General features: G+C 44.1%; 2 protein-coding genes across 4 annotated transcripts in view; one reads left to right on the forward strand and one right to left on the reverse strand.

The window, feature by feature from the left end:
- The first annotated feature begins 4,512 nt into the window (after window positions 1–4,512).
- On the forward strand, window positions 4,513–19,103 carry LOC139397748 (polypeptide N-acetylgalactosaminyltransferase 3-like). Its single transcript, XM_071144213.1, has 11 exons — window positions 4,513–4,893; window positions 5,240–5,815; window positions 6,539–6,711; window positions 8,745–8,894; window positions 9,335–9,569; window positions 9,724–9,841; window positions 10,038–10,238; window positions 16,172–16,303; window positions 16,526–16,627; window positions 16,740–16,892; window positions 17,102–19,103. Exons 2-11 carry the CDS (start codon window positions 5,316–5,318, stop codon window positions 17,213–17,215), a joined length of 1,878 nt encoding a protein of 625 aa, XP_071000314.1. The 5' UTR covers window positions 4,513–4,893; window positions 5,240–5,315; the 3' UTR covers window positions 17,216–19,103.
- Window positions 19,104–19,115: 12 nt separating this feature from the next.
- The window catches only part of LOC139397764 (cysteine/serine-rich nuclear protein 3-like), a 34,598-nt gene continuing 25,748 nt past the window's right edge, over window positions 19,116–27,965 (reverse strand). For 2 of the 3 annotated variants that reach the window (XM_071144216.1, XM_071144218.1), the window contains 4 exons: window positions 27,205–27,384; window positions 23,402–23,661; window positions 22,496–22,792; window positions 20,022–22,209 (listed from right to left, as the gene is read on the reverse strand). In XM_071144216.1, coding sequence (XP_071000317.1) covers window positions 21,103–22,209; window positions 22,496–22,792; window positions 23,402–23,661; window positions 27,205–27,355 — 1,815 coding nt within the window. In that variant the 5' untranslated portion in view covers window positions 27,356–27,384 and the 3' untranslated portion in view covers window positions 20,022–21,102. Of the gene's footprint in view, window positions 22,210–22,495; window positions 22,793–23,401; window positions 23,662–27,204; window positions 27,385–27,965 lie in introns of all 3 variants that reach the window. The other variant, XM_071144214.1, reaches the window with a different exon arrangement.

Here is a 27,965-nt window from a genome sequence, read left to right on the forward strand (position 1 = left end):
TGTGGTTATCCTTAGATATAGGGTACGTTCGTAAATTCACACTTGAGTGCCAAAGTGTGCTCTGGGCATTCTTAAATTCAGAGTGTTTTGCTCTCGGAGCGTTCAGGGCACACACTGGCTACTTCTGGCCGAGGAGTAGGGTTGATCAGACATAATTGCAGTCAAGCACTCAAGCTAGATGGCTAAAGGTCCAGTGTTGTACCCTGAACATAAATGAGAGAACATCTCACTCTATTTTTATCACCCTAGCAGAGCTGGTTAGGCTGTTATCATGTTGCTGGCAATAATTTAATTACGTATTTTTGCTGACGTTTACTGACACCGGCCATATTCAACGGGTGTTGAGCATTTGTAAAATTCATCAATCATTCTGCACGTGTTGAGCGTTCGTAAAATTCAGCAGTTATTCTGTGCTCTGGCACATGCAGACGAGAGTGCTCTGAAATCGGAGTAAAAAGCCAGAGTGAATATACACTGCTCAAAAAAATAAAGGGAACACTTAAACAACACAATGTAACTCCAAGTCAATCACACTTCTGTGAAATCAAACTGTCCACTTAGGAAGCAACACTGATTGACAATAAATTTCACATGCTGTTGTGCAAATGGAATAGAGAACAGGTGGAAATTATAGGCAATTAGCAAGACACCCCCAATAAAGGAGTGGTTCTGCAGGTGGGGACCACAGACCACTTCTCAGTTCCTATGCTTCCTGGCTGATGTTTTGGTCACTTTTGAATGCTGGTGGTGCTTTCACTCTAGTGGTAGCATGAGACTGAGTCTACAACCCACACAAGTGGCTCAGGTAGTGCAGCTCATCCAGGATGGCACATCAATGCGAGCTGTGGCAAGAAGGTTTGCTGTGTCTGTCAGCGTAGTGTCCAGAGCATGGAGGCGCTACCAGGAGACAGGCCAGTACATCAGGAGACGTGGAGGAGGCCGTAGGAGGGCAACAACCCAGCAGCAGGACCGCTACCTCCGCCTTTGTGCAAGGAGGCGCACTGCCAGAGCCCTGCAAAATGACCTCCAGCAGGCCACAAATGTGCATTTGTCTGCTCAAACGGTCAGAAACAGACTCCATGAGGGTGATATGAGGGCCCGATGTCCACAGGTGGGAGATGTGCTTACAGCCCAACACCGTGCAGGACGTTTGGCATTTGCCAGAGAACACCAAGATTGGCAAATTCGCCACTGGCGCCCTGTGCTCTTCACAGATGAAAGCAGGTTCACACTGAGCACGTGACAGATGTGACAGAGTCTGGAGACGCCGTGGAGAACGTTCTGCTGCCTGCAACATCCTCCAGCATGACCGGTTTGGCGGTTGGTCAGTCATGGTGTGGGGTGGCATTTCTTTGGGGGGCCGCACAGCCCTCCATGTGCTCACCAGAGGTAGCCTGACTGCCATTAGGTACCGAGATGAGATCCTCAGACCCCTTGTGTGACCATATGCTGGTGCGGTTGGCCCTGGGTTCCTCCTAATGCAAGACAATGCTAGACCTCATGTGGCTGGAGTGTGTCAGCAGTTCCTGCAAGAGGAAGGCATTGATGCTATGGACTGGCCCGCCCGTTCCCCAGACTTGAATCCAATTGAGCACATCTGGGACATCATGCCTCGCTCCATCCACCAATGCCACGTTCCACCACAGACTGTCCAGAGTTGACGGATGCTTTAGTCCAGGTCTGGGAGGAGATCCCTCAGGAGACCATCCGGAACCTCATCAGGAGCATGCCCAGGCGTTGTAGGGAGGTCATACAGGCACGTGGAGGCCACACACACTACTGAGCCTAATTTTGACTTGTTTTAACGACATTACATCAAAGTTGGATCAGCCTGTAGTGTGGTTTTCCACTTAAGTTTTGAGTGTGACTCAAAATCCAGACCTCCATGGGTTGATAAATTTGATTTCCATTGATAATGTTTGTGTAATTTTGTTGTCAGCACATTCAACTATATAAAGAAAAAAGTATTTAATAAGAATATTTCATTCATTCAGATCTAGGATGTGTTATTTTAGTGTTCCCTTTATTTTTTTGAGCAGTGTATGAACGCACCCATATTCTCGAGACTTGCCCAGAGGGAATTGTTGATATGTTGTCAGTTATTTATTCTAGAGAACGTTTTCTTCAGAAACATTTGCCAAAAATGCTTTTCACATACATGTCTTTAGTATTTTACAGATAGAAACATTTTAAAATAATTTATCCACAATCTACTCTGATTAAGTCCACTTCTGGAGTGTCATAACAAAATAGAACCAAAATATTAACGCTGACTTAGTGTCCTGAAAAATGTATTTGTTGGATATGCAAATACGTGTATATTTACTGAGACTGCATATTTTAATACAATATTTCAGATTTTTTTTTAAATATAAAAATAAGTATTATATTGTTATCTACATTCAACTGATAGAAGTGTATTGTGATTTGATTAAGTCATTACATAGCAAATCAGGGCATTTGGGTTACCTCCCAAATGGCCCTGGTCAAAAGTAGTGCACTTCATTGGGAGAGTGCCATTTGGGATGGAGACATGCAGTTATTTCCAAGTTAGGAATGAGTGTGTGCATCCAACTCAGTGCCAGTCAGTTACATTAGGCTTGATTTAGATTTTATGGTGTCATTCACTCTGTTGATAATGTTGTTTTGCTGTTGTTTGTTATACATGTAAGGTTGTTATTTTTTAATGAAGGGAAATACCACTCTGAGAGTGGACAGAACCCTCCCATAGGGATGTTAAGGGTAGTATATTGAATGTTGACTCCCACTGCCAAGACACACACCCAAACTCGTAAGTATTGTACCAGTAGCCTAATGACCATTGAGCTTTGTTAATGACCCATAACATGTCTTTCAAATGGTTTTCTTTCCAACAGTATTTGAAAAGTAATCTATGAAGTTTAAGTTATAAGAACAGCATGTACATTATGCCAATTACCAGTGTATTGAGAAATAATATTGAAAAGTTCACATACACACCGTAATGGGGAGTAGTGAACTACATGTAGTTCAATTAGTAATTGAATTAGCTTGGTGGTAGTTGAACTAAATTCAAATCTTGGTAGTGTTTTCAGTAGTTAATTCCTTTTTGCCATGTAACTAGTGGAACTACACACTACTATTTTTTGCAAAAATAGTTGAAAAGGCAAGATTTCTTTTATTTTTCGCAATCAGACCTGCCTAATTTTCACAATTGTTGTGTTTAATCGGCTAAATTACGCATTATGTAAACATCTGACTCCAGAGTGATGTGTTCTTGCAATTTGTAGTCTATGACATTTCACATTTGATCATTTTTCATTAAGTAGTTTGGATGGAGTGAACTACTTTTTCAAAGTAACTTTAGTTCAGTAAACTATATATTTCTTAAGGGTAGCTTTAGTGTAGATTAGCTTCTTCCAGAGTGAAGTAATTGGTAGCTTGGTAAACTATGTCTTCAGAGCAGCTTCCCCAACACTGCATGCACACACACTAATGGAAATTGTATGCAGTAACTTCATGTTTTGTAAAGAGTTGATATTAAGAATATAGAATGAATATTCCAACAGTAACTGTTTAGTTATTACTTTTTCAGTTATGGACATATAAGAGAATGGCTGTTCTACTATTCATATTTCAACTAGAAGATGTACTATAGACCATTCCTGTATTAATGCAAAAGGTCACTTCCACAACTCTGAGCTTGTGCTGTAGGCTAAGTACCAAGAAGGAGAGGAGAACAGACATGGTGAATTGTGTCACTTGTTGATCCTACTTGACAAGACTCCTAACTGGGCACCGGAGTATTCCTCCCCCGAATGGCTACCGCGTCCACGTCTTTTCTTTACCCCCTCAAGCATCGGACACTTTATGAATACCATCTGCCAGGGTGACTTGGCAAACAGGGATATGTCGCAGAGGGTTCAAAATGTTCGGCGAGTGGCACATTTTCAGTCATTCCTTTTCTTCAGGCTAAAAACTTAAGCTTGGACTTTGTTTCTAGTGTAAACCGCAACGTTAAACGTGTACGTCTTTACTGAGCCATCTGATAAGTTATTCTGTAGCTACCGGTTTTGCTTGAATATTTGACCATTCAATATTTGACCGACAGTTCGCTCTCTTATTGTATGACTGACTATACATAACATTATCTAGCATAGCTCAAATTAATATACAGCTATGCTCATTTATTTCTGAAGGGTAGACCTATACCGCGTCTTATGTAGGCGACATTCTGTTATTCTTCTAAGTAGCCTGATTGGATGCGGTGCTTATGAGAGAGGTATAGGATACGTTCCTCCGCTATTTGTAACCCAGCAACCGTCTCAATGAATGGCTGGCTGAACAAATCCTATTATTTTAAGAATTGACACCATTATTAGATCAGTCCTATCCCGCAGAGTCGACTATTTCCAATATTGCCTGAGACAAAGTGACTGCAAGATAATACTTTTTTTATTTTTTTTATTTGGGGCACACGGAGAGGTCTAGCTTTGTAGCTGGAGTAAGTCAAAGTGAGTTTTGCAACTGACACAAATAGACGCATACTTTATGTGCCAAATGACAAATTCATAATTTGTTCTCAGAATGCCTGCTGCTTTGCAATGTTTCACTCGTAATAATTGCATGGCTTTGGGGTTTGACAGAAAGATCCGTTCTACGTACACGTGCCAACTAAAAAGGGTTCCACCCTCTACCTGAAAGGAGCGCACCTGGATCCAACGAGACGGAAGTAGTTTGTAGAGATTGAGAAACGCTCCACAACTGACTCTATTCTTTTGGGGCAACAATATATCTGGAATCCGCATATTTTGAAGAGGATTTTCTTTTAGCGATATTCTTGACATAAATTAATTGACTTTTTTTCATCAAGGGTTTGGATTGCAGTTCCCATCCTTATTATGTAATGTCCAGGTAAGTCACATTATTTTTCCGAAAAGAATGTTAAACTGCAGTGCTATGACGAGTACATTGTATAGTAAGTAGCCTGATCTCTCCTGTCGTTTAGGAGACAGTAAAACGTTTCTCCAACTCTTTTAATGGACAAAGTACTAGAGCCAAACAATCACATATCTTGTTACTTTCCTGCTTTCACGTGTGGAAGTTCATAATTCAAATAGCATGTAACAGTTCATTCTGTTCACAGCTTTGAAGAAAAACGTTTTTTTTTCCCATGCATGTGAGACTGAGTTATGATCTTGCTTATTGCCTCAGTTTATTTGGCACATTTGTCACATTTCTTTCTAATTTACTTTTTAAGGTTACCTCCTTGCAACTGACTGTGTGTTTGGTGAAGTGCTGTGTCAAATAAATCTACCCCACCCATCTCCAGAAGAATGAGTGGTTTCCGCAGAGTTTTCCGAAGGCGATTACACCCCTTGAAACTGGTGATAGTGGCCCTTATCTTTGTCACATTTTTGTTCCTTATACAACGTGAGGTAGTAAGCCAAAGTCCCACACAAGAAGAGCCCTGGCTGAAGGAGATAGCTGTCAAGCGGGATGCCGTGCTGGGCATGGTGATGGGGGCAGTCAATAACTTCAGGGACGCCATGCCAAAAATGCAGATCAGAGCCCCAGTGCGCCAGCAGGAGACTGCAGGGGACTTTTCCTGTTTGTCAGGGACTTACACGGCTGCTGAGCTGAGGCCAGTCCTAGAGCGTCCACCTCAGGACCCCAACGACCCCGGAGCCTCTGGGAAGCCCTTTCACACAGACAAACTGAGCCCTGCTGAACAGAAGGAGAAGGATCGGGGAGAGGAGAAACACTGCTTTAACCTCTACGCCAGCGACCACATCTCTCTCAGCCGTGACCTGGGCCCTGACACCAGACCACCGGAGTATGTTATTTCTCAATAATTAACTAGCCATTTTTGTACTGTTATGGTAGCTTTCACAGTTGTTTCCATATACATGCTCTAAAATGTATTGCCGCAGTGCCATATGCTTCAGTTCAAACCAACATGGCCATGTAAAAATGTCTAGTAAATCTTGGGGTCAGTGGCCCTGTTTATTATGAAAATTCTATCATTATCGGTTCTGTTGTAAAACAATCTAATGTGAAGCGAACATCTCGAAGGAGGTTTCTCCTCATCACATAGCAGCTCCACCGTGTGGTGTTCAATAGAACCATTCCTCTGTAGAGGGATTCAGTTTCCATATATTTATATGTTTTGTCTCAGTGGCTCAGTATGAAACCAAAGTCACATACTGAATGACCACAGGAAGGAAGGAGAAAACAACATTATATAATGTGTCTCCAACGGACAGAATGGTTTTAACCCAGACAAGTCTTTGATATTTTCTTTTAGTTATTGAGGAAAATTTCACTCCATAGTTTTTCTGTCTGAAACATTGTTTCAGCATGTGTGCCCAGTAACTGTGACTGGGGGACTGTGTCTGAGTTTGTTGGCATTTTCAAGGGAGTCCCATATCCCAATGACACAACTGAAACATGCATCTCTTTAAGGGAGGACTTCAGATGTTTCAGCCACAGTCCTGCACTGAAAGCCCTCTCAGGGACCATAAAAGACACCACCTAATTTTGTTATTTTCTTTTGCAGATGTATCGAGCAAACATTCAAGCGTTGTCCACCCTTGCTGACCACCAGCGTGATCATTGTGTTTCACAACGAAGGTTGGAGCACTCTGCTGAGGACGGTGTACAGCGTCCTCCACACCTCCCCTGCCATCTTCCTCAAGGAGATCATCCTGGTGGACGATGCCAGTGTGGACGGTAAGGAACTAACCAGCCGGCCAGGCAGATGGCAAGACCACCGTGTTCTCACTTTTAATTTTAGTCAGGCAGCCTGCTTGGCGGCCCGCTGGTGTGCCATGAAATGTGCAGGCTGGCGCCCTGGCTTCTTGTGAAGGGGGTTATAGCAGGAAGCAGCACTGCTAGTGAGAGGGGCTAGCTAGTCTGTGGAGAATTGAGTCAGAGTTTGCTCTTGTAAACAGGCGTCAGGCTGAGGGAAACAAGGCCGAGGGAAAATAGGATGGTCATTCCACCTCGAAAAAGCATAAGAAAGATGATTTTTAACACCACCATCTTAGATTGTTCTGAAATCGTTTCTGTAATTAGAAACCGATAGGATTAGCATTTATGCAACATTATTTTGTTGAAATATAATTTTATCTCTGAGAAATTAAGCTAATTGATAACACCCAAATTTGCCATTTTAATTTATAGGATCCATATATAGTACCTAACATCCGATTTGGACCAAACTTTTTTCTAACAATGAGTTAGAAATTAAGCGGGCCTCCCGAATGAAGGCACCGCCTTGTGGCGGACCTGGCGCCTGCAAGCTGACTTCGGTTGCCAGCTGGACGGTGTTTCCTCCTACACATTGGTGCAGCTGGCTTCTGGGTTAAGCGAGCAGTGTGTCAAGAAGCAGTGCAGTTTGGCAGGGTTGTGTTTCGGAGGACACGTGGCTCTTGACCTTCGCCTCTACCGAGTCCGTAGGGGAGTTGCAGCGATGGGACAAAACTGTAACTACGAGTTGGATACCATGAAAAGGGGGTGAAAGTATACTTTATTACAATTTTTATGAAGAATCTAAAGACATTTTCAAAAGCCCCCCCCCCCCCCACACACACATACACACACACACCCCATGCCAATCCCATCCCGACAACAAGTATATAGTATCACTTCTCTGTGTCTGACAAGTACTAGCTGAGCTGCAGCTCAGAGCATTGATTTTTCATCCTATGTTATGTATTCTCAGTGAATTTGGTGACAGTTTCTTTCCCCTGTTTAGTGAAATTAGTCATTGAAGTTGTTTGGTTTATGCCCCATCCTACATCCTGATTTTGCCAGGTTCTGACCACTAGATGGTGCTGTTCCTGCTATTAGGTGATTCTTTTCTAAATAATTTTTGTACCTAACATCCAATTAGGACCAAAACATTTTGTAAAAACGAGAAAGACATGAAATGACGAATCCAAAGAAATGATCTATAATTATTGAACATTATGTGAATCCTGTACATTTAAAATGGCAAATTTGTGTGCAATCAATAAACTAGAATTTAGCTATCTTGTCTGTTTCTAACTACAGAAATGTTTTCAGGACAATCTGAGATGGTGGGTCTCATGACTTGCTGATATGACATGGAACGTCCCAGGATGTTTTGCTAAAGGAAATAGTCAAATGTTAGTGAACCGGGAGAGATGGGTTAGTATGGGGACAGCTGAGGGTTGTAAATAAGATTAGAGAGTACTGTATATGTGAGTGACGATAGCTGTGAATAGCAGTAGAAGGTGTATTGTTGGCAGTTAGGGGTGGTAGGTTTGAAATAAAATAAAAATGGAGGGATTAGAAATTCTGCAAACCATTATTTTGATATAACCCCAAAACTATCTGCAATATTATACCTGTGATTCCCCGCAGGCAATGCAACCCCATTATGTGACACTCAAAACTCTGTCATTTGTTGGGAATAGCCTGCTATTAGATGAAAGCCAGGCATCTCACTCACTCTTTCATTCACTCCGTTGAAGTGTAAGCTTCCACACTGGGGGGCCAAGTTGAGGTAGAGGCCTACTCCCCCGGAAACAGTCACTGCACTGAGGTAGGAATTTTAGCAGAAGATGAAATGACCTGATCATTTCATTGTATTTTGCTTATTGGTTTATTTTTACATTTTAAAGCTTTTTGTCTGTAGGTCGCTCTAGTAAGTCCTCTCGTATTCAACCTGATTGGCACTGTCCATTTATAGATTGGCAGTTCCACAGCTAATGCAGTTGGCTAATTTCCTTTCACAGATGCATTGAAGGAGGAGCTGGATGAGTATTTGAAGCGGCTGCACATTGTGCGCGTGGTACGTCAGCGCGAGAGAAAGGGCCTGATCACTGCTCGGCTGCTGGGAGCCTCTGTGGCCACTGGAGACATCCTCACCTTCCTCGATGCTCACTGTTAGTCCACACACACGCACACACACCATAGCAGTGACGTCAAAACAGCTGAGTCATCAGACTGGAACAACCAGAACAGCTCAGCCTTTTAGACGTTTGTTAATCCACCTACACACTAATACTCAGAATGCTAGCAAAATTCACATGCTGTTTAGTGCAAGGCATTAATACCACAACATATTATTGGTATTGGACTGTAACATATCTTCTGTTTTTGCGGTGGCTGCTTCCAGGTGGCCTGGTAAAATATCAAATGAGTGTTACATTTATTTGTTCAGCTCACAGGTGATTTAACTTGTGGTATTTTAGGTATATTCTCAAAGGGATTGCTTTTGTACCACAGGCTTCCATGTTCCTTGTCGATAAAGTGTTTCACATTTAAAATGCAATGCTATTTAGTGGTTGTATTGTTCGGCTGATGGTGAATGCGTATCCAACAGGTGAATGCTTCAATGGCTGGCTGGAGCCTCTACTGGCCAGGATAGCAGAGAATTACACTGCGGTAGTGAGTCCTGACATCACAACCATTGACCTCAACACCTTTGAGTTTATGAAGCCCTCGCCATACGGACAGAACCACAACCGTGGTAACTTTGACTGGGGCCTGTCCTTTGGCTGGGAGAGTCTACCGGACCACGAGAAACAACGGAGAAAGGATGAGACTTATCCTATCAAGTGAGAAGAACTATGTGAATGCCTACTTTCAGGCATGTCAAACACCTCTGTGTATTCCTTGATAGGTGGTTGTGAATGGTCTATTCCTCAGCTGAGTGTAAAAAAATCAAAAAGATCTGGACCCTCTATTCAGTGGATTTCTTTTACTTCACAGGACACCAACTTTTGCTGGGGGACTCTTCTCTATCTCCAAGGACTACTTCTATCTTATCGGAAGCTATGATGAGCAAATGGAAATCTGGGGAGGCGAGAATATCGAAATGTCTTTCAGAGTAAGAGAGGGATCACTTGCCTTTCTACATAGATAGATGGACAACAGCATGTGTTAGGGTGTCTTCAGTGCTATTGTAAGTGATTCATCCTGTTTTCATATAATGCAGCAATACCGGTTACAGTATAGTCATCGTGCCAAGTATTTCTAACAGTGCTGGGTGTGTTACCTACGTCTGTCTGCCTGCCTGTCTGTAGGTGTGGCAGTGTGGGGGTCAGCTAGAAATAATCCCTTGCTCCATCGTGGGTCATGTGTTCCGCACCAAGAGTCCGCACACCTTCCCCAAGGGCACCCAGGTGATCGCACGCAACCAGGTGCGGCTGGCCGAGGTCTGGATGGATGACTACAAGGAAATCTTCTACCGACGCAACCAACAAGCTGCACAGCTGGCCAAAGACGTATGTGGTATTTCTGAGTGACATTGTTATATTTTTGTACATTTAAACTCAGATAGGCAGGCTGATAACCCCAGAAATAGGACAGGCGTTCTAAAACCATTAATCCATCCCCTACAGCAGGGATAGGTAACTCGCGTCTGGTCCCCCTTTTGAAGGCCCTTGTGTGTGTATTTTATTTATTTACAGTATACCAAATATTAAGAATTAATATTGATTTGCACCACCCCTGCTGTAGGAGTTGAGGTCAGGGCTCTGTGCAGTCCAGTCAACTTCTTCCACACTGATCTCGACAAACCATTTCTGTATGGACCTCGCTTGGTGCACAGGGGCATTGTCATGCTGAGACAGGAAAGGGCCTTCTCCAAACTGTTGCCACAAAGTTGAAAGCACAGAATTGTCTAGAATGTCATTGTAGGCTGTACTGTTAAGGGGCCTAGCCCGAACCATGAAAAACAGGCAGTTTGGAACTCGGTAGTGAGTGTTGCAACTGAGGACAAAAATGTATATGCACTTCAGCACTTGGCGGTCCCATTCTGTGAACTTGTGTGGCTTACCACTTCGCGGCTGAGACGTTGTTGCTCTTAGACGTTTCCACTTCACAATAACAGTACTTAAAGTTGAACGGGGCAACTCTAGCAGAACAGAATTTGACATGCTGATATTTTGGAAAGGTGGCATCCTATGATTGTGCCACGTTGAAAATCACTGAGCTCTTAAGTAAGACTATTCTACTGCCAGTGTTTGTCTATGGAGATTGTATGTCTTTGTGCTTGATTTTATACACCTGTCAGCAACAGGTGTGGCTGAAATAGTCAAATCCACTCATTTGAAGGGGTGTCCACATACTTTTGTACTTATAGTGTGTGTGTGTGTGTGTGTGTGTGTATGTATAAATGACTGAACAACTTACTGTTACGATTTAGAATAGTAGAATACACAAGATGCAATTTCGAAATTTGGTTGAGCATCAGCAGTTTTCATCTTGTGATATCAGTCTCTGATAGTCTGTCAATTAGTCCATGTCAACAAACATTTTGTAGATTGGAAGGTTAGTTTAGCGGACAGCTATCTAAACTTGTTTTCACGGTCGAATTACCGGCCAGGTGGCCCCCATTGATTTTGTTAGTCAGTCTCACTCAGATATCATATTAAACACGGCTAACCTTTCTCTCCACCCTATGGGAGAATGTATAGAATTGCAGCAAACTTGCTTTAAAACTGCAACAGTTTCTCTACACCATGGCAAAATATGTAGAACTGCACGAAATCATTGACATTTTTATCTCGGTTTATATGTTTGTCGTGGGCCCCACCGCCAGCAAAGTTGCCCACCCCTGCCCAACAGTAATGTTTTAACAGTAGCAGTTTGCTCTGGACACACTGATGTTCTCATTCTGACTGCAGATTAGTTATTATCCCACTTGTAAGGGAACATTATTATAAGCCTTCCTCCCCTCGGCAGCCTTCCTCCCCTCGGCAGCCTCCTGTGCCACACTCTGGGCCTAGGCCGCCTGTTGGTTACGTATAGTCTGAACAAGGTCACATATGCAAACACATTCTCCAGAAGGGAACATCAATTTTGATGTCCATTGTACAGTAAGTACAATGGACATTGTATGAGATGTGAAATAAGAAGAATTGACTAATATCCTTTGTGACTGAGAGAAATCCATTTGAGGAAAACCTTCTGTGCTCAAGGCTATTAGTAGTTTATAGTTGTTAACAGGCAGGATGTCTCTAATAGCTTCATGGAGCACAGCTACAGCAGTTATCAGCACACACACTGCTGTTTACATCATCTGCGTCACTGTCTCTCTCAAATGCTCTCATTACTGAAAGCCTGTCTGGAGAAGATTTCTCAGTTCCGTGAAATACTCTGCGTTTGTGCTGTGTGTGAATCAATAACTGAGTAATGTCTGTTCTGCACTCTTTTGAAACGTTGCACGCTGGGTTGATTCCATGAATAAATTTAAATGAAGCAAAGAGAGGGAAAAGGCAGACATTTCTGGACTAGAGGGTTCATCATTTGCAATGGTATTTCAGCTGAGTTGTCTTATGTACAGATTTAGGATCTTAATTTGAGCCAGTTTGCTACAGCAGGAAAATAACGAAATTCAGAAGCCTTTTTAATACTCAAATACACTATAAGCATTGCAGGAAAGTTCTCCTGCAACGGGAGGATCAAATTAAGATTCTACATCTGTATGTGTACAAAATATTTTTGGTGCGTGCAAATGACTTGAAACGGGATTGGGTAGACTGAAACTCTGCCATACATGGCGCTGTCTTTCGAGCCGTCACCCATCAAGTCAATCAATCAATCAAACTTTATTTTTCACATGTGCCGAGTACAACGAGTGTAGACCTTAACGTGAAATACTTACATACAAGCCCTTAACCAACAGTGCTGTTCAAGAAGTGTTAAGATAATATTTACCAAATAAAGTAAAGTAAAGTTTTTTCTAAATAACAATAAATAAATGCATAAAAATGAAATATATAAAAAATACATAGTAACACAATTACATAACAATAACAATGATATTTGCGGGGGTACAGGTTATTTGAGGTAATTTTTACATGTACAGTTGAAGTCGGAAGTTTACATACACTTATGTTGGAGTCATTAAAACTAGTTTTTCAACCACTCCACCAATTTTTTTGTTAACAAACTATAGTTTTGGCAAGTCAGTTAGGACGTCTACTGCGTGCATGACACAAGTAATTTTTCAAGCAATTGTTTACAGACAGATTATTTCACTTCTAATTAACTGTATCACAATTCCAGTGGGTCAGAAGTTTACATACACTAAGTTAACTGTGCCTTTTTAAACAGCTTGGAAAATGTCAGAACATGATGTCATGGCTTCTGATAGGCTAAATGGTTAATCCTTGGAAGCAATTTCCAAATGCCTGAAGGTACCACGTTCATCTGTACAAGCAATAGCACGCAAGTATTAACACCATGGGACCAAATTTGATAAGCGGTCTTATGGCTTGGAGGTAGAAGCTGTTAAGGAGCCTTTTGGTCCTAGACTTATCGCTCCGGTACCACTTGCCATGCGGTAGCAGAAAGGACAGTCTATGACGTGGGTGACTGGAGTCTGACAATTTTATGGCTTTCCTCTGACGCCACCTATTATATAGGTCATGGATGGCAGGAAGCTTGGCCCGGTGATGTACTGGGCCGTACGCACTACCCTCTGTAGTGCCTTGCGCTCTGATGCCGAGCAGTTGCCAAACCAGGCGGTGATGCAACCGGTCAGGATGCTCTTGATGGCACAGCTGTAGAACGTTTTGAGGATCTGGGGACCCATGCCACATATTTTCAGTCTCCTGATGGGGAAAGGTTTTGTCATGCCTTCTTCACGACTGTTGGTGTGTTTGGACCATGATAGTTCTTTGGTGATGTGGACACTAAGGAACTTAACCCTTGACCCGCTCCCCTACAGCCCCGTTGATGTTAATGGGGGCCTGTTTGGCCTACCTTTTCCTGTAGTCCACGATCAGCTCTTTTGTCTTGCTCACATTGAGGGAGAGGTTGTTGTCCTGGCACCAATCTGCCAGGTCTCTGACCTCCTCCCTGTAGGCTGTCTCATCGTTGTCGGTGATCAGGCCTACCACTGTTGTGTCGTCAGCAAACTTCATGATGGTGTTGGAGTCATGTTTGGCCATGCAGTTGTAGGTGAACAGGGAGTACAGGAGGGGACTAAGTACACACCCCTGAGGGGCCCCAGTGTTGAGGATCAGTGTGGCAGACGTGTTGTTATCTACCCTTACCACCTGGGGGTCGCCCGTCAGGAAGTCCAGGAACCAGTGGCAGAGGGAGGTGTTTATTCCCAGGGTCCTTAGCTTAGTGAAGACCTTTGTGTGCACTATGGTGTTGAAAGCTGAGCTGTAGTCAATGAACAGCATTCTCACATGGGTGTTCCTTTTGTCTAGGTGGGAAAGGGCAGTGTGGAGTGCGATTGAGATTGAGCCATCTGTGGATCTGTTGGGGTGGTATGCTAATTGGAGTGAGTCTAGGGTGCCTGGGAGGATGCTGTTATGAGCCATGACCAGCCTTTAAAAGCACTTCATGGCTACCGACGTGAGTTCTACGGGGAGGTAATCATTTAGGCAGGTTACCTTTCCTACCTTGGGCACAGGGACTATTGTGGTCTGCTTGAAACATGTTGCTATTACAGACTCAGTCAGGGAGAGGTTGAAAATGTCAGTGAAGACACTTGCCAGTTGGTCCATGCATGCCCTGAGTACACGTCCTGGTAATCCATCTGGCCCTGCAGCTTTGTGAATATTCGCCTGTTTAAAGGTTATCACACAGTCATCCAGAACAGCTGGTGCTTTCGGGCATGCTTCAGTGTTGCTTGCCTCAAAGCGAGCATAAAAGGCATTTAGCTCATCTGGTAGGCTCGCTTCGCTGGGGAGCTCGTTGCTGGGTTTCCCTCTGTAGTCCGTAATAATAGTTTTCAAGCCCTGCCACACCCGATGAGCGTCAGATCCGGTGTAGTAGGATTCAATCTTAATCCTGTATTGACACTTTGCTTGTTTGATTGTTCATCTGAGGGCATAGCGGGACTTCTTATAAGCGTCCGGATTAGTGTCCCGCTCCTTGAAAGCGGCAGCTCTAGCCTTTAGCTCGATGCGGATGTTGCCTGTATTCCATGGCTTCTGGTTGGGATATGTGTACGGTCACTGGGGGATCGACGTCGTCGACGCACCCGACGACTGCGGTGGTATACTCCTCAATGCCATTGGATGAATCCCGGAACTTATTCCAGTCTGTGCTACTAAAACAGTCCTGTAGCATCCGCGTCATCTGACCACTTCCATAATTGGCGAGTCACTGGTACTTCCTGTTTTAGCTTGTAAGCAGGAATCAGGAGGATAGAATTATGGTCAGGTTTTCCAAATGTAGGGCGGGGGAGAGCTTTGTATGCATCTCTTTGTGTGGAGTAAAGGTGGTATAGAGTTTTTTTTTTTTTTTTTTTTTTTTTTCCTCTGGTGGCACTTGACAATTTTGTAAAACTGATTTAAGTTTGCATGCATTACAGTCCCCGGCCACTAGGAGTGCCGCTTCTGGATGAGCATTTTCTTGTTTGCTTATGGCCTTACAGAGTTGGTTGAGTGCGGCCTTAGTGCCAGCATCGGTCTGGTGGTAAGTAGACAAATAATATAGATGAGAACTCTCTTGGTAGATAGTGTGGTCTACAGCTTATCATAAGGTACTCTACTTCATGCGAGCAATACCTCGATACTTCTTTAATATTAGACATTGCGCACCAACTATTATTGGCAAAAAGACCCTCCCCTAGCTTCTCTGTTCTGCCGGTGCATTGAAAATCCTGCCAGCTCTATATTATCCGTGTCATCATTATTACAGTTCCTAATGTCCTGTTGGTAGGATAATCGTAATCATAGGTCATCAATTTTATTTTCCAATGATTGCACGTTAGCGAAGTAGGATTCTCAGAAGGCAGCCCGATCTGCGTCCTTTTTTCCTCCGTCTTTTCTTCACGCAAATGATGGGGATCTGGGCCTGTTCCCTGGAGAGCAGTATATCCTTCTCGTCAGACTGGTTAAAGGAAAAAGTTTCTTCCAGTTTGTGGTGAGTAGCGATTCTGATGTCCAGAAATTATTTTCGGTCATAAGAGACGGTAGCAGCAACATTTGTATACAGAATAAGTTTTAAAAAGAAGTTACAAACAACGCAAATCAAACTAAATAGCACAATTGGTTAGGAGCATGTAAGACCTCAGCCATCCTCTTCGGCGCCATCTTCAACCACGGAGCTCCAGCGTTAGACGGGCTGTGGGGAAGTGGTAATGAAGGCTTCCCTCCCAGTTCAAAGCCTGGACAGTGTGAGTAATTAAGAAAGTTCTACCCCCCCCCCCCCCCCCTTTAATGGCTGCTGCCTGGAATTGTTTCCACAGAGGGCCTTCGGAGACGTCGCGCAGCGTGTGGACCTCCGGGAGCGGCTGCAGTGCAAGAGCTTCTCCTGGTATTTGAAGAACGTGTATCCAGAGGTCTTCATGCCCGATCTCAACCCACTCCACTTTGGCTCGGTAAGCCCCCACGTCATTATCCCCTCTCCTAGGCTCTTTCCTGACCACAGAGAGATACAGTATGTCTGGCCACAGTGGGTTTCCATTTAGCAGCTCCAGAGGGCTCAGAGGAGGGCTCCAGGCCAGGGGAGTGAGCATCTTCGCACCACTTAAGGTAGACGCAGCTGGGCTTGTTTGAACCGCTTGTGTGGCTCACTGAAATCCCTTTCCTTGTGCCTCCAGGTGAAGAATGTGGGTAAAGACTCGTGTCTGGATGCAGGGGAGAACAACGAGGGAGGGAAGCGGCTGATCTTGTATCCATGCCACGGACTCGGAGGAAACCAGGTCAGAGGGAAGGGAATAAAGTGACTGGGTTCAGTCATGAAGGAATTAAGTACTTTACCTGTCACTTTCGAAATCAAGAGGATGACTCATCGTGCTCTTTGTGATCCCTCAGTATTTTGAGTACTCGACCCATCACGAGATCCGGCACAATATTCAGAAGGAGCTGTGTTTGCATGGGACGGAGGCAGACGTGAAGCTGGAAGACTGCCAGTATAAAGGCCGCATCACATTTGTAGGAGCAGAACAGAAGTGGGAGTTAAGGGAGGTGAGACCAAAGACCCACGTCTCTACTCTAATGGGCTCAGTCAAGATTTCTACTTGAAGTCCTGAGGTTCATCCTTTTGACTGTGAAATAATACCAAATTGTTGGGTGTTGATGCCTGCTTCTCTTTCATTGTCTTCACCATAGACGTGGATGTTAGTTATTTCCTACTGAGGATGTTGGTGACTAATCTGTTTCTTCTCTCTGCGTAGAACCAGTTATTCTTCATCCCGGGATGGAATCTGTGTCTGAGTGCCCGTCATGAGCACCCCTCCTTGGTTGCCTGTAACCCCTCAGACAGATACCAACTGTGGCTCTTTGTCTGAGGACATGACACATGGACCTCGGCACTAGTGATGACGTGTGCCTGGGCATTCTAGGACCTTTTAGAACAAGTAGCAATTGGCGTGCATTTTTAAACATATTATCAAATTGAATGTGTATTTATTTTTAAATGTAGAAGAACTGCTGCTGGAAAGTTGGGGATTTTGAGGAGAATATGCAACCTCGGGAAGGAAGCATTCAAACTGATACTGAAGACTTAAAAAGGAATACACTTTTTTATTTTTATCACAGTTCGGGTTAAGGGATTATTTTTCTTCTGCCATTCAAGCCAACCGCTGCTTGTGGATTGACGGCACTACCTGGGACTGAAATGAGTGACTTTGGATGGGTACTTAATGAAGAGATTTCCACTTGTCTTTGTCTCTTCTGTTTCTGTCTTACTCCAGAGGGAAATCAACGTTCCATTTGATTGTATTTAATTACAAAGGCTTGTTCTTTATTGCCTACACTGAATAATTTATTAATGCAGTAGATATGTGAAAACCAACAACAAAATAGAGTCTCAAACAATGCAATAGTGAACGTGCCTTTTGCATGAACAGAATAACTAAGATTGTATGCACCAAAGACTCGTCAAGGGTTACTTTTGTATTAAAAGAAATGTTTGTATTATAGGTTATTCAATATCTACCACTACTGCCTCTTTTTGTTATGCAAAGTAATTATATCAGGAAGGTACTAGACATGCATTCTCCCTTACCACCGCTATAGGGTCTGATTCCCCTCTCACCCAGCTGGTTTTCCTCACAAGCCAATTGAGGATCAGAGGCGCTGTCCATACAGTGCCTCTGGTTATCTTATGTATATACTGTACTTTATGAACAGATAATTATGATTTAAATGTAAATTCTCCAAAGTTGCATTTTAACCAAGGGGCTTGAGTTGTGTGCTACTGTTATAGTTGGCATCCCAAATTCATAATGATCTGGTATTTGCAAGATGAGTCATCTTTTCTTTTGCTTTTCCGTATTGCTTTGACGGGGAGTTCAGAGGTGTTTTAATCATAAGTATGTTTACCTTTCTGGGACAGGCTTTAGTAACGTAACATTTTCAAACACAATTCCACAGTCACAGAGGTGGTATTTGAAACAATCTGTTGTGTACAGTTTGACTGCATACCCCCCAAAAATGTAACTTTATATCTCTACAAGAATAGCTGGATTTTTCTTGGGGCCCCAGCCCCCAGGTACTTTAAGCAAAACATTGAATAAAGTAAACTGTTTTAGATGTTAGGGAATAATGTAAGGTTGACACATCTTAACAAGAGGTACTTTTGGATAGTTTAGTTCTTTGTAATGTCTTTTTCTATGCTTGACAACGCATTTAGAAAAATATTTTTCTTTAGAATAAAATGCATTTACATGTTTTTGTATAATGTTCATGGGGATTGCAAATGTTTTTTAATATGTAGGCTAAAATGGGATCTGAAGAAAGGGAAACATTTTAAGCTTTGTTTACAACATGGAATAAATGATTGTAGTTTTGATTCAAGTCTGAGTTCCCAGTATCCCACAAACATCAGTGTTTTGATCCAAGGATGTGGGATAGATTTGTATAAACTGTTTGTGTCAGTGTTAACTGACAATGGAATGTTAGAATTTTGTTGAATTTGGGGATATGCCTGGTCCTGGAACCGAATGCCCTCGTGACTGACTCTTCTATTTGGATACTTGAGGTTTTTCATTTCTTATGTTCAACAGGAGAGGGCGCTATGCACAAAATAAATCATCCTTGACGCATCCCTGTCCGTAATTTTTACTGGGCCTTCAGTTATTGCAGGTGTACCCTTTCTCTAAACACACGTACAGCAGATATTTTTTTTACAGAAAGAGTTCAAGCTAAAATCATTAAACATATGAAGAAAAGTAACACATGGTTTAATTTTATTTCCAAGCGATGTATTGTTAAAAAGCAGAAACACAACAAAAACAAAACATTTTGGCTTTATCTAACGTTAAGAAACCAAAACACATATTGAAACATTTATACCATTTTGGGCAAAAAAGATTGTTTCACAGAAGCAAACATGATAGTAACCAACATAATGAAATCAGGCATGTGGAGCTGTACAATTCACAACCATCATAAAACAAGTGAAATTTAAGACCAAAACGTGTTTTTATTCAATACAGACTGTTCAGTATACCACAAATACACATTTAAATATCATTCATAATAAGCACTGAAAATCATACACACAGCAGAATGACTCAACTGGATAAAATGTCACTATGTTGCCTTCTCTTAAATGCTTTGGCACTGATACTAAGTCATACTAATACAGTGGTACTGATTCCCTGACAGCTGGATACACTTGACTTTGCCACTGAGGTGGTAACATTATTACTCACCTCAGTGAGGAGTCAGGAGCAGAAACTTAAATCAAGTAGTAATCATATACAGGAGTGTATGAGCATGTTGGATGACTACTCCCACTTTAGGCTTCGAATAGGACATGCAGGGGTTCCCACTCTTTTTTATGGTGAGGGAATGTTGGTAGTTAATTGTAAAGGCTGTTTGGAGTCACTGCTGTCCCTAACATTTCAGAACAGTTAAAGCAATACATATCTGGAGAATTTAGTTCAATGGCCTTTTATTTGTAAGTTATTTGAAGGTGGTCACAGTTATTTACAGATTTTTGGCTAATTATACTTTCCTACCAATCACCCGTGCTGATCAGTCATTTCTTAACTCGGTGCTGATATGAATCATTGGTGTGATTTAACCTTTGATTGTCCAACCTCAAATGTTTTTTTATTTTATATATATATATATATATTTTTTACAGTAACTGAGATCTGCATTTCATGCGCAACACTGATGTGGCTCTCAAGACTATGACGTGTAGTGATCGTTTGAGCTGTCGTTAAACACTTCCACGTGTAAGTTTCATTTTGCATTTCCTGTTACCATTGCACCGTTCAATAATTGCGTCACACAATGTTTGTGCAGACACAAACATCAATCTCTTCATGTATTTACGGTCAGTCGTCATACGAGAATGGAATGCGGAGCTAAATATGTCCTTGAAATCATTCCCCTGTCCAACTCAGCAATATAGTGTCCTCAGTTAAAAGAGTTACATATTTTATATTGACATGTATTTGAAATGAGGCCCCCATAAAATAGTAGTTATTGATTGGATAGTTGTATATGATCTTTGAGAAATGAAGGTCAAAGTGCCGCATTAGTATATCACCTTCACAAAAGTGCAAACAGCTGTGAATCATTTAGACTTCAATGTCATCCATGAAATAATGCTCTTAGCGTTACAATTCCAAATAAATAACAAAACGTTGTAGTCCGTTTCAAGCTTTTCCAAACAATGTAAAAGATCACAGGCGACAACACAATAAAGGTTTGTACAGTACATTAATACAGATTTTATAAACCCAAATTGAACATGGTCAATTTCTCATAAATGCCATTTGAAAGACCCAAAATAACATGCATTTATAAATATCAAACCATTTATAGGTATACACGTACTTCAGAACCAATAAATAAACTGGGGACAATTCATTTTTTGCACATTTGACATATAGACATAGAAAAGTTCCATTCACAATATATCCTTAAAACTTTACCTTTAAAATGACAAGATACATTGCACGGGCGTACAGCTTTCAGTTTTTGTTGACTGATTCCATCTCGCAGTTTAGAATACTAGAAATCAAGGGTTTCATTAGAAATGTTTCTCATCATGGAACCTGTAGCTAAATAATGTCATCTAATGTATAGTCTTGTAAATGACTTGGTAAGTTGAGCTCCCATTAAAAGGCCATATTCTCCATAAATAACACTTGGTCAGCCTTGTTCATTAACAAAAGACAACATGAAGCCTACACAGACAGGTGAGTTAGGCCCACTAAACTGGTGCGACCTGGGGGAGATTCTCTGCTAATGCAGGGATCTTTGTGCTGACTGCTAAAGAAGGCCCTTCAGATAGACCATTAACGCTAGAGACTTCCTTTGGCTGCTCTGCCACAAAACACTTCTTATTGTTCAGGTAGTTGTTGTGGAACTCCATCTGGCTGAGGCCCCCAGGCTGCTCAGGGAATGTTCCTTTAGACGGGACCATGTTGTTCCCCAGGTCAGGTGTGCAGCAGCCCATGGCTGTGGTTGCTGCTGTGCCATTGGTCAGGGTGAAGTGCTGATTGGCGTACTGTTCCTCAGCCTGGCGGGGGTAATCTGTGTACTGCTCTGCAATGTCCACGGCCATGTTAAATGGTCCTTGTGGCACGGCACCGTTAGTAGTGCTTACTGTGTGTGGGAATGATAAGACCTCTCCATAGGGTTCACTGGGTTGGCTGGCTGTCCCGTTGGCTGAGGCAACAGCACTGGGGGTCTCCAACTGATAATAATCTGCTGGGGTGCTGAATAAATAAGAGTTTCCATTCATGTGGTCGTCAATGTGGTTGTCGTGTGGCAGAGTGGCATCAGAGTAACACAACACAGAGGACAGGGGGGCAACCTCTGTGTTGGCGACAGGCGGCTTGCTGACTCCATTCTCAAAGTCCTCTGACGTGTCCTCCTCATCGCCATCCTCTTCCTCAGAGTCACTGTTCGCCAAGCTCTGAGTGCTGGAGTCAGACAGTCCACTGCATAAACTGCTGCTGTCCTCTTCATCCTCGTCATCTTCCTCATTCTCCTCGTCATCCTCATCTTCGTCTTCATCATCCAGAGGCTCGTCCATGTCGTCAGCAGTCTGGAGGTGCATGATGGCAGACTGTTGGACTGTTGGGTCTGACAGAGAGTATTGGGTCTGGACCAGCGGGTTGCCATAGCCGTTGCTTTCGCCATGGTAACCGTTGGCAGGGGAGGCCTGCTGCTGCTCGCGGCTCTTCTCCAGCTCTAGCTTCATGATGGTGTGCAGGAAGTGGGTCCGCACGCGGATGGGGTTAAACTCCACCCGGCCGGCCGCGTTGCTACAGCCCTCCTTGGTACAGCCACAGGGAAAAGACATGCGGTCCACCTGTAGATTGGACCACCTTGGGTTATATGACCATATATTCTGCAGTTTGCATGTAATAGATTAATGAATGTAATACTTTGGCAATATCAGATAAGCTACTGTAAATGATACAGTACTTTCATCTACAACTTCTAAAATATTTGATCGCTTAATCACCCTTCTATTGAAATGCATTTGCCTGAAGACTAGGGGCCGCATAGAAGGCTTAATTCCAGAGCGGATAGAGTGGCACATCTGTGTCAATATGAGAGCGTGTACAGTATGGTCAGACTACCCAGGGATTTACCTGGCACTTGATTCCTGCTACGCTGCATGCACAGGTCTCTGGGTCACAGAACACTCTGCAGTCGCAGCCACAGTCCTCCCTGGACACCCGGATGGCCCGCAGCTCGTGCTTCTCCTCCACGTCAATCTTCTTCACCCCCGAGGTCCGCAGCAGAGCCCGGCGCTTCTTAGTGGTGAGGGGCTGTAGAAAGAAGTACTCGTCCACCTCTGTGTTTTCCAGATCAATGTCATCGTCAGAGATGTCCTCTGCCATGAGCGTGTTAGCCTCTTCCGACTCCACTGTACCGTTCTTAGTCAGCTGAAAACAAACGAGAAGGGATCAAATTTAGTCCGGTTTGAACCAGCTGAAACCAATGACATGCTGCTTCTCAGAAGAACACACAGAGTGAGCAGTTGGAAACATATAACATTCTATATTTATAAAAGGACACAATTTGTCATAACTGTATTTATAAACTGGATGGTTCGAGCCCTGAATGCTGATTGGCTGACAGCCGTGGGTTATCAGACCGTATGCCACGGGTATGACAAAACCATTTTTTACTCTTGTAATTTCGTTGGTAACCAGTTTATAATAGAAATAAGGCACCACGGGGGGGTTGTGGTATACGGCCAATATACCACAGCTTAGCGCTGTATCCAGGCACTCCACGTTGCATCATGCTTAAGAACAGCACTTAGCCATGGTATATTGGCCATATATCAAACCCCCTCGGGCCTTATTGCTTAAGTATTTCTTTATTTTATTTAACCTTTATTTAACTAGGCAAGTCAGTTAAGGACAAATTCTTATTTGCAATGACGGCCTACATTGGCCAAACCCGGATGACGCTGGGCCAATTGTGCGCCGCCTCATGCGACTCCCAATCACGGCCGGTTGTGATACAGCCTGGATTCGAACCAATACCTTGAGTTTCATGGAGTTGAGTTTCTCCTCCTTCAGATGGTCTCGGAGCATGTCTCTGTGGATTCTCTCTTGCTCCAGGGCAAACTCTCCCAGGGAGTACTGCCTGACACCGCTGTGTCTGTTGGACATGCCCAGAGTACTGCCCCCCTGACTGGGCACACTGGTGAAGCCCTGGCGCCGGCTGAAGTAGTACACCGTCACATTGTCAAAATGTACCCTCCTTGTTCTCACACGCTTCTCCCTCTTCAGTATAGAATCAGCTACAGAGTCAAAAGACGAGGGGAGAAGATGGTGAAAGGAAGCTGGTGATAGCCCACTTCTTCATACATATAAATAATAGGGAAAGCAGGGTTATTGGCTCATACATGGATGAAAGATTAACCAGTTCGATGTGGTGGAAAGAATAGCCCATTTTAAAATCAAGAAAAAGAATGTGAAATCACCAGTATGAGAAAAAGCTAGATTAACCACCTTGACAACATACACGCACACTGTTTCAAGAGAAAGCACTTATTTAAAATCGGAATCATGTACATAGGAAAGAGTTGTATGTTGTTGCTCACCATGTGCTCTCAGTGGTGTACAGTATGTGTGTAGCCATACTATAACAAGATAAAACGCTAGTCTGCTTGCTTACGATTTGCAGGATTTGAATGCCTGCTTTTATTTGACTTTTAATGAACCTCGGGAGTCCTCTTGCTAACACTCAGACAACTCAACCCAGCTTAGTAGAGCAGTGTTTCATCATCCCAACTCTGCCAATTGGCATGTCAGTACTACGTGTGGTTTTTTAAAGGACCGTTCTATGAGAGGGAGGGAAGGAGGGAAGGAGGGAAGGAGGGAAGGAGGGAGGGAAGGAGGGAGGAAAAAGAAAGCAAAGACAGAGAGCATAAATAATCCCCCTCCTGGCTCAGATCTGGAGTGGTTGAGCACAGCTTTCCCAGCGCTCACTTGATGTCAGAAAAACAGGACAAATGGGAACCATCTGGTTCCAGCAGCACTCCACCCTGTGCCATAAGGACAATGCATTCATTACAGGCATGGCAGCGCCAGTCTGGCCTTGTTGATGGGAATTTCGCTTTATCCCCCCCCCCCCCCCCCCAAAAAAAAGTTTATCAGACTTTGTTTAGGGTATCCATGTGGTTTTACTGAATGAGAAATCAATTACATGCAGAGGTCATTTTCAAGCTTGCAATACGTAAGAGAGTTCGATATCTCTGTATTTCTTCCTATTTCTTGTTCGGCCATCTTCTAGTGACTTGTGATATTAGGGTTGCTATGACCATGTAGTTCTAACAATAAATCTGTGAGAATACATAGAAACCCTTCGTCAAAGACCTCCCGATTCAGATTCAGAAATTCCAAGGCTTTGTTTTGCTCCTCTAAAAGCAATTCCACAAGGAGAGGGGCTGGACTATTTCCCCAACACTAACGCAGCCCAAGACGGAGTTGTACTGTATTCTCCAGGCAACAATGCTACTGTACATCTCAGCACCACGCCTGACACAGTGCGACACCTCTTTAGTGAGGAGAAGCTCTGGGAGCCGTGTGCTCTGCTGCATGAACTGCTCTCTGATTCCCTTGGTTTAAAGCAACATCCTCCTGGTTGCCTTTATCTGCAGCAGCTGACCCAGAAGGCTCAGGAGTCTGGGGAAACAGCACCCTTGTCCCTGATCCCCTTGCCCCCCATCCCCACCCCCAAACACGTGCGCACGTATGGACCTACACAAACACAAGCGCATACGTGCACACCAGAGGAGGCTGGTGGGAGGCGCTAAAGGAGGAGGGGCTCATTGTAATGGCTGGAATGGAATAAATGTTTGATATCGTTACATTTATTCCCTTTTCAGCCATTACAATGAGTCCGTCCTCCTATAGCTCCTCCTACCAGCGTCCTCTGGCACACACGCACATGTAAACACAACACAGGGAGGAGCCCTGTCACTTACACCCACAATAAACCAGGGTAAGGTTACTGTATCCGTCTTTCCCCAACACACAACATAGATCTGTCACCTGAGGAACCAACCACTGACAATCCACACATTTTCCCCCAGGCTGACTACCAATAACATCATATCTGCTCATAGAAAAAAACAGGCCATCTAAAACACAGGTCTTTTTTAAAATTTTTATCAGTGGCACCATCAGAGGTGCCTGCCAAACTGACTGAAGCATTTCCGATGACAAGCTTACTCAACTCATAGCTTCTCAGAGCCTGCCAGACACACCACAACGCTAGAGACTAGAGAGCATCAGCTCATTCATCAGGCTGTACTGTGCTGTGCCTGCTGACGCAACACCTAATGAGAGACTATTGTGCTGCTGCGGCGCTGCATTCATTCCCCTTTATTACAGCCCAGCTACACCAGCCCAGCACAGTCTATCCAGCCGTCCTCATAGCTACTCAGCTGTCCACACAGACACCAGCCCAGCACAGTCCATCCAGCCGTCCTCATAGCTACTCAGCTGTCCACACAGACACCAGCCCAGCACAGTCTATCCAGCCGTCCTCATGACTACTCAGATGTCCACACAGACACCAGCCCAGCACAGTCCATCCAGCCGTCCTCATGGCTACTCAGCTGTCCACACAGACACCAGCCCAACACAGTCTATCCAGCCATCCTCATGGCTACTCAGCTGTCCACACAGACACCAGCCCAGCACAGTCCATCCAGCCGTCCTCATGGCTACTCAGCTGTCCACACAGACACCAGCACAGTCCATCCAGCCGTCCTCATGGCTACTCAGCTGTCCACACAGACACCAGCCCAGCACAGTCCATCCAGCCGTCCTCATGGCTACTCAGCTGTCCACACAGACACCAGCACAGTCTATCCAGCCGTCCTCATAGCTACTCAGCTGTCCACACAGACACCAGCCCAGCACAGTCTATCCAGCCGTCCTCATGACTACTCAGCTGTCCACACAGACACCAGCCCAGCACAGTCCATCCAGCCGTCCTCATGGCTACTCAGCTGTCCACACAGACACCAGCCCAGCACAGTCCATCCAGCCGTCCTCATGACTACTCAGCTGTCCACACAGACACCAGCCCAGCACAGTCCATCCAGCCGTCCTCATGGCTACTCAGCTGTCCACACAGACACCAGCTCAGCACAGTCCATCCAGCCGTCCTCATGGCTACTCAGCTGTCCACACAGACACCAGCACAGTCCATCCAGCCGTCCTCATGGTTTCTCAGCTGTCCACACAGATACCAGCACAGTCCATCCAGCCGTCCTCATGGTTACTCAGCTGTCCACACAGACACCAGCCCAGCACAGTCCATCCAGCCATCCTCATGGCTACTCAGCTGTCCACACAGACACCAGCACAGTCCATCCAGCCGTCCTCATGGCTACTCAGCTGTCCACACAGACACCAGCTCAGCTCAGCACAATGCCCTGGATTGCATCTCTTCTCCTCTTTTAAAGCACATCCATTGATGCAGCTTTTTGAATTTCCTCTTCAACCGAGTTATCTGAATGACATTTCTAACCGAGGGTTGTAATTGTGCTTCAGCAAGTCATCACAATGACGTGTTATTGTCATGCTGTTTCCTAATACACTCAACGTCCATTTTAGAAGCAACAATTACGATACAGAAGTATAATCTGAATGACACATGCTTCATTCAAAAAGTCTCTTTCACTAAACTACAATATGAATAATGCATGTAGCTTTTTGTCTGTTCGTGTCAGACTGTATCAGTGTTGAGTATACGTATAGCGGGAGAGAGCAGTGTGTGTGTGTGTGTGTGTGTGTGTGTGTGTGTGTGTGTGTGTGTGCGCGCTCACGGGTGAAGGGGCCTGAGGCGGAAGGGTTGACACTGTCACTGCTGTCTCCGCTCTCGCTGCAGGAGACCTCGTCATCAGACTCCTGCAAGGAGGAGCACGGCGAGGAGGACGCCTCCACCTCGTCAAACTTCCTCTTAAGTATACCGCTCATGGCCCTCCTCTCTGTCTCCGCCGCTGCACCTGCAACAGCCAGCACAAGGAAGGGTACACATTATTTAATGCCCAGCTTAGGTCCCGCCGGCCTCCACAGTCCTCCTCAACACAGTCAATTAGCAGTGAGCCACAGAACACAACAACCCCTCCTGCTACCCAGCCCCCCCCCCTGCTGTCACTACCTACCCGATGGTCCCCAGGCAATTGATCACCTTGACACAAAGGAGCTCGGGATGCGAGGCGAAGGATGCTAATTGCATGACGTGTCTACCTTGTTCACTCTGCTGTCTTTGATTGAGCGACGACAGAAAAGGGACACTGGGGTGAGATTTTGCTTACTTTGCCCTGCATTCATGATGGTATTTCTAAAAACACTGCCTGAATATTTTTTTATCACAAAAGAACAACATGGAGCAAAAATTAAATGAGACGTTTCCGCCCAAAGCAGGATTGTAATATCTGCCCACAGCAGCATATGCAAACTAAAAACATAATGTGACTGTACTTAATTGCTGTTGCACCTCAAAAACACAATGCATGCATCCAGCCGGCTACTGATTGAAAATATCCCTTGGCTTCAAAATTAATTAATTTCCATCTTATGGGAA

The sequence above is a fragment of the Oncorhynchus clarkii genome, chromosome 3 (genome assembly GCF_045791955.1).
Source record: "Oncorhynchus clarkii lewisi isolate Uvic-CL-2024 chromosome 3, UVic_Ocla_1.0, whole genome shotgun sequence".
Classification (NCBI taxonomy): Eukaryota; Metazoa; Chordata; class Actinopteri; order Salmoniformes; family Salmonidae; genus Oncorhynchus; species Oncorhynchus clarkii.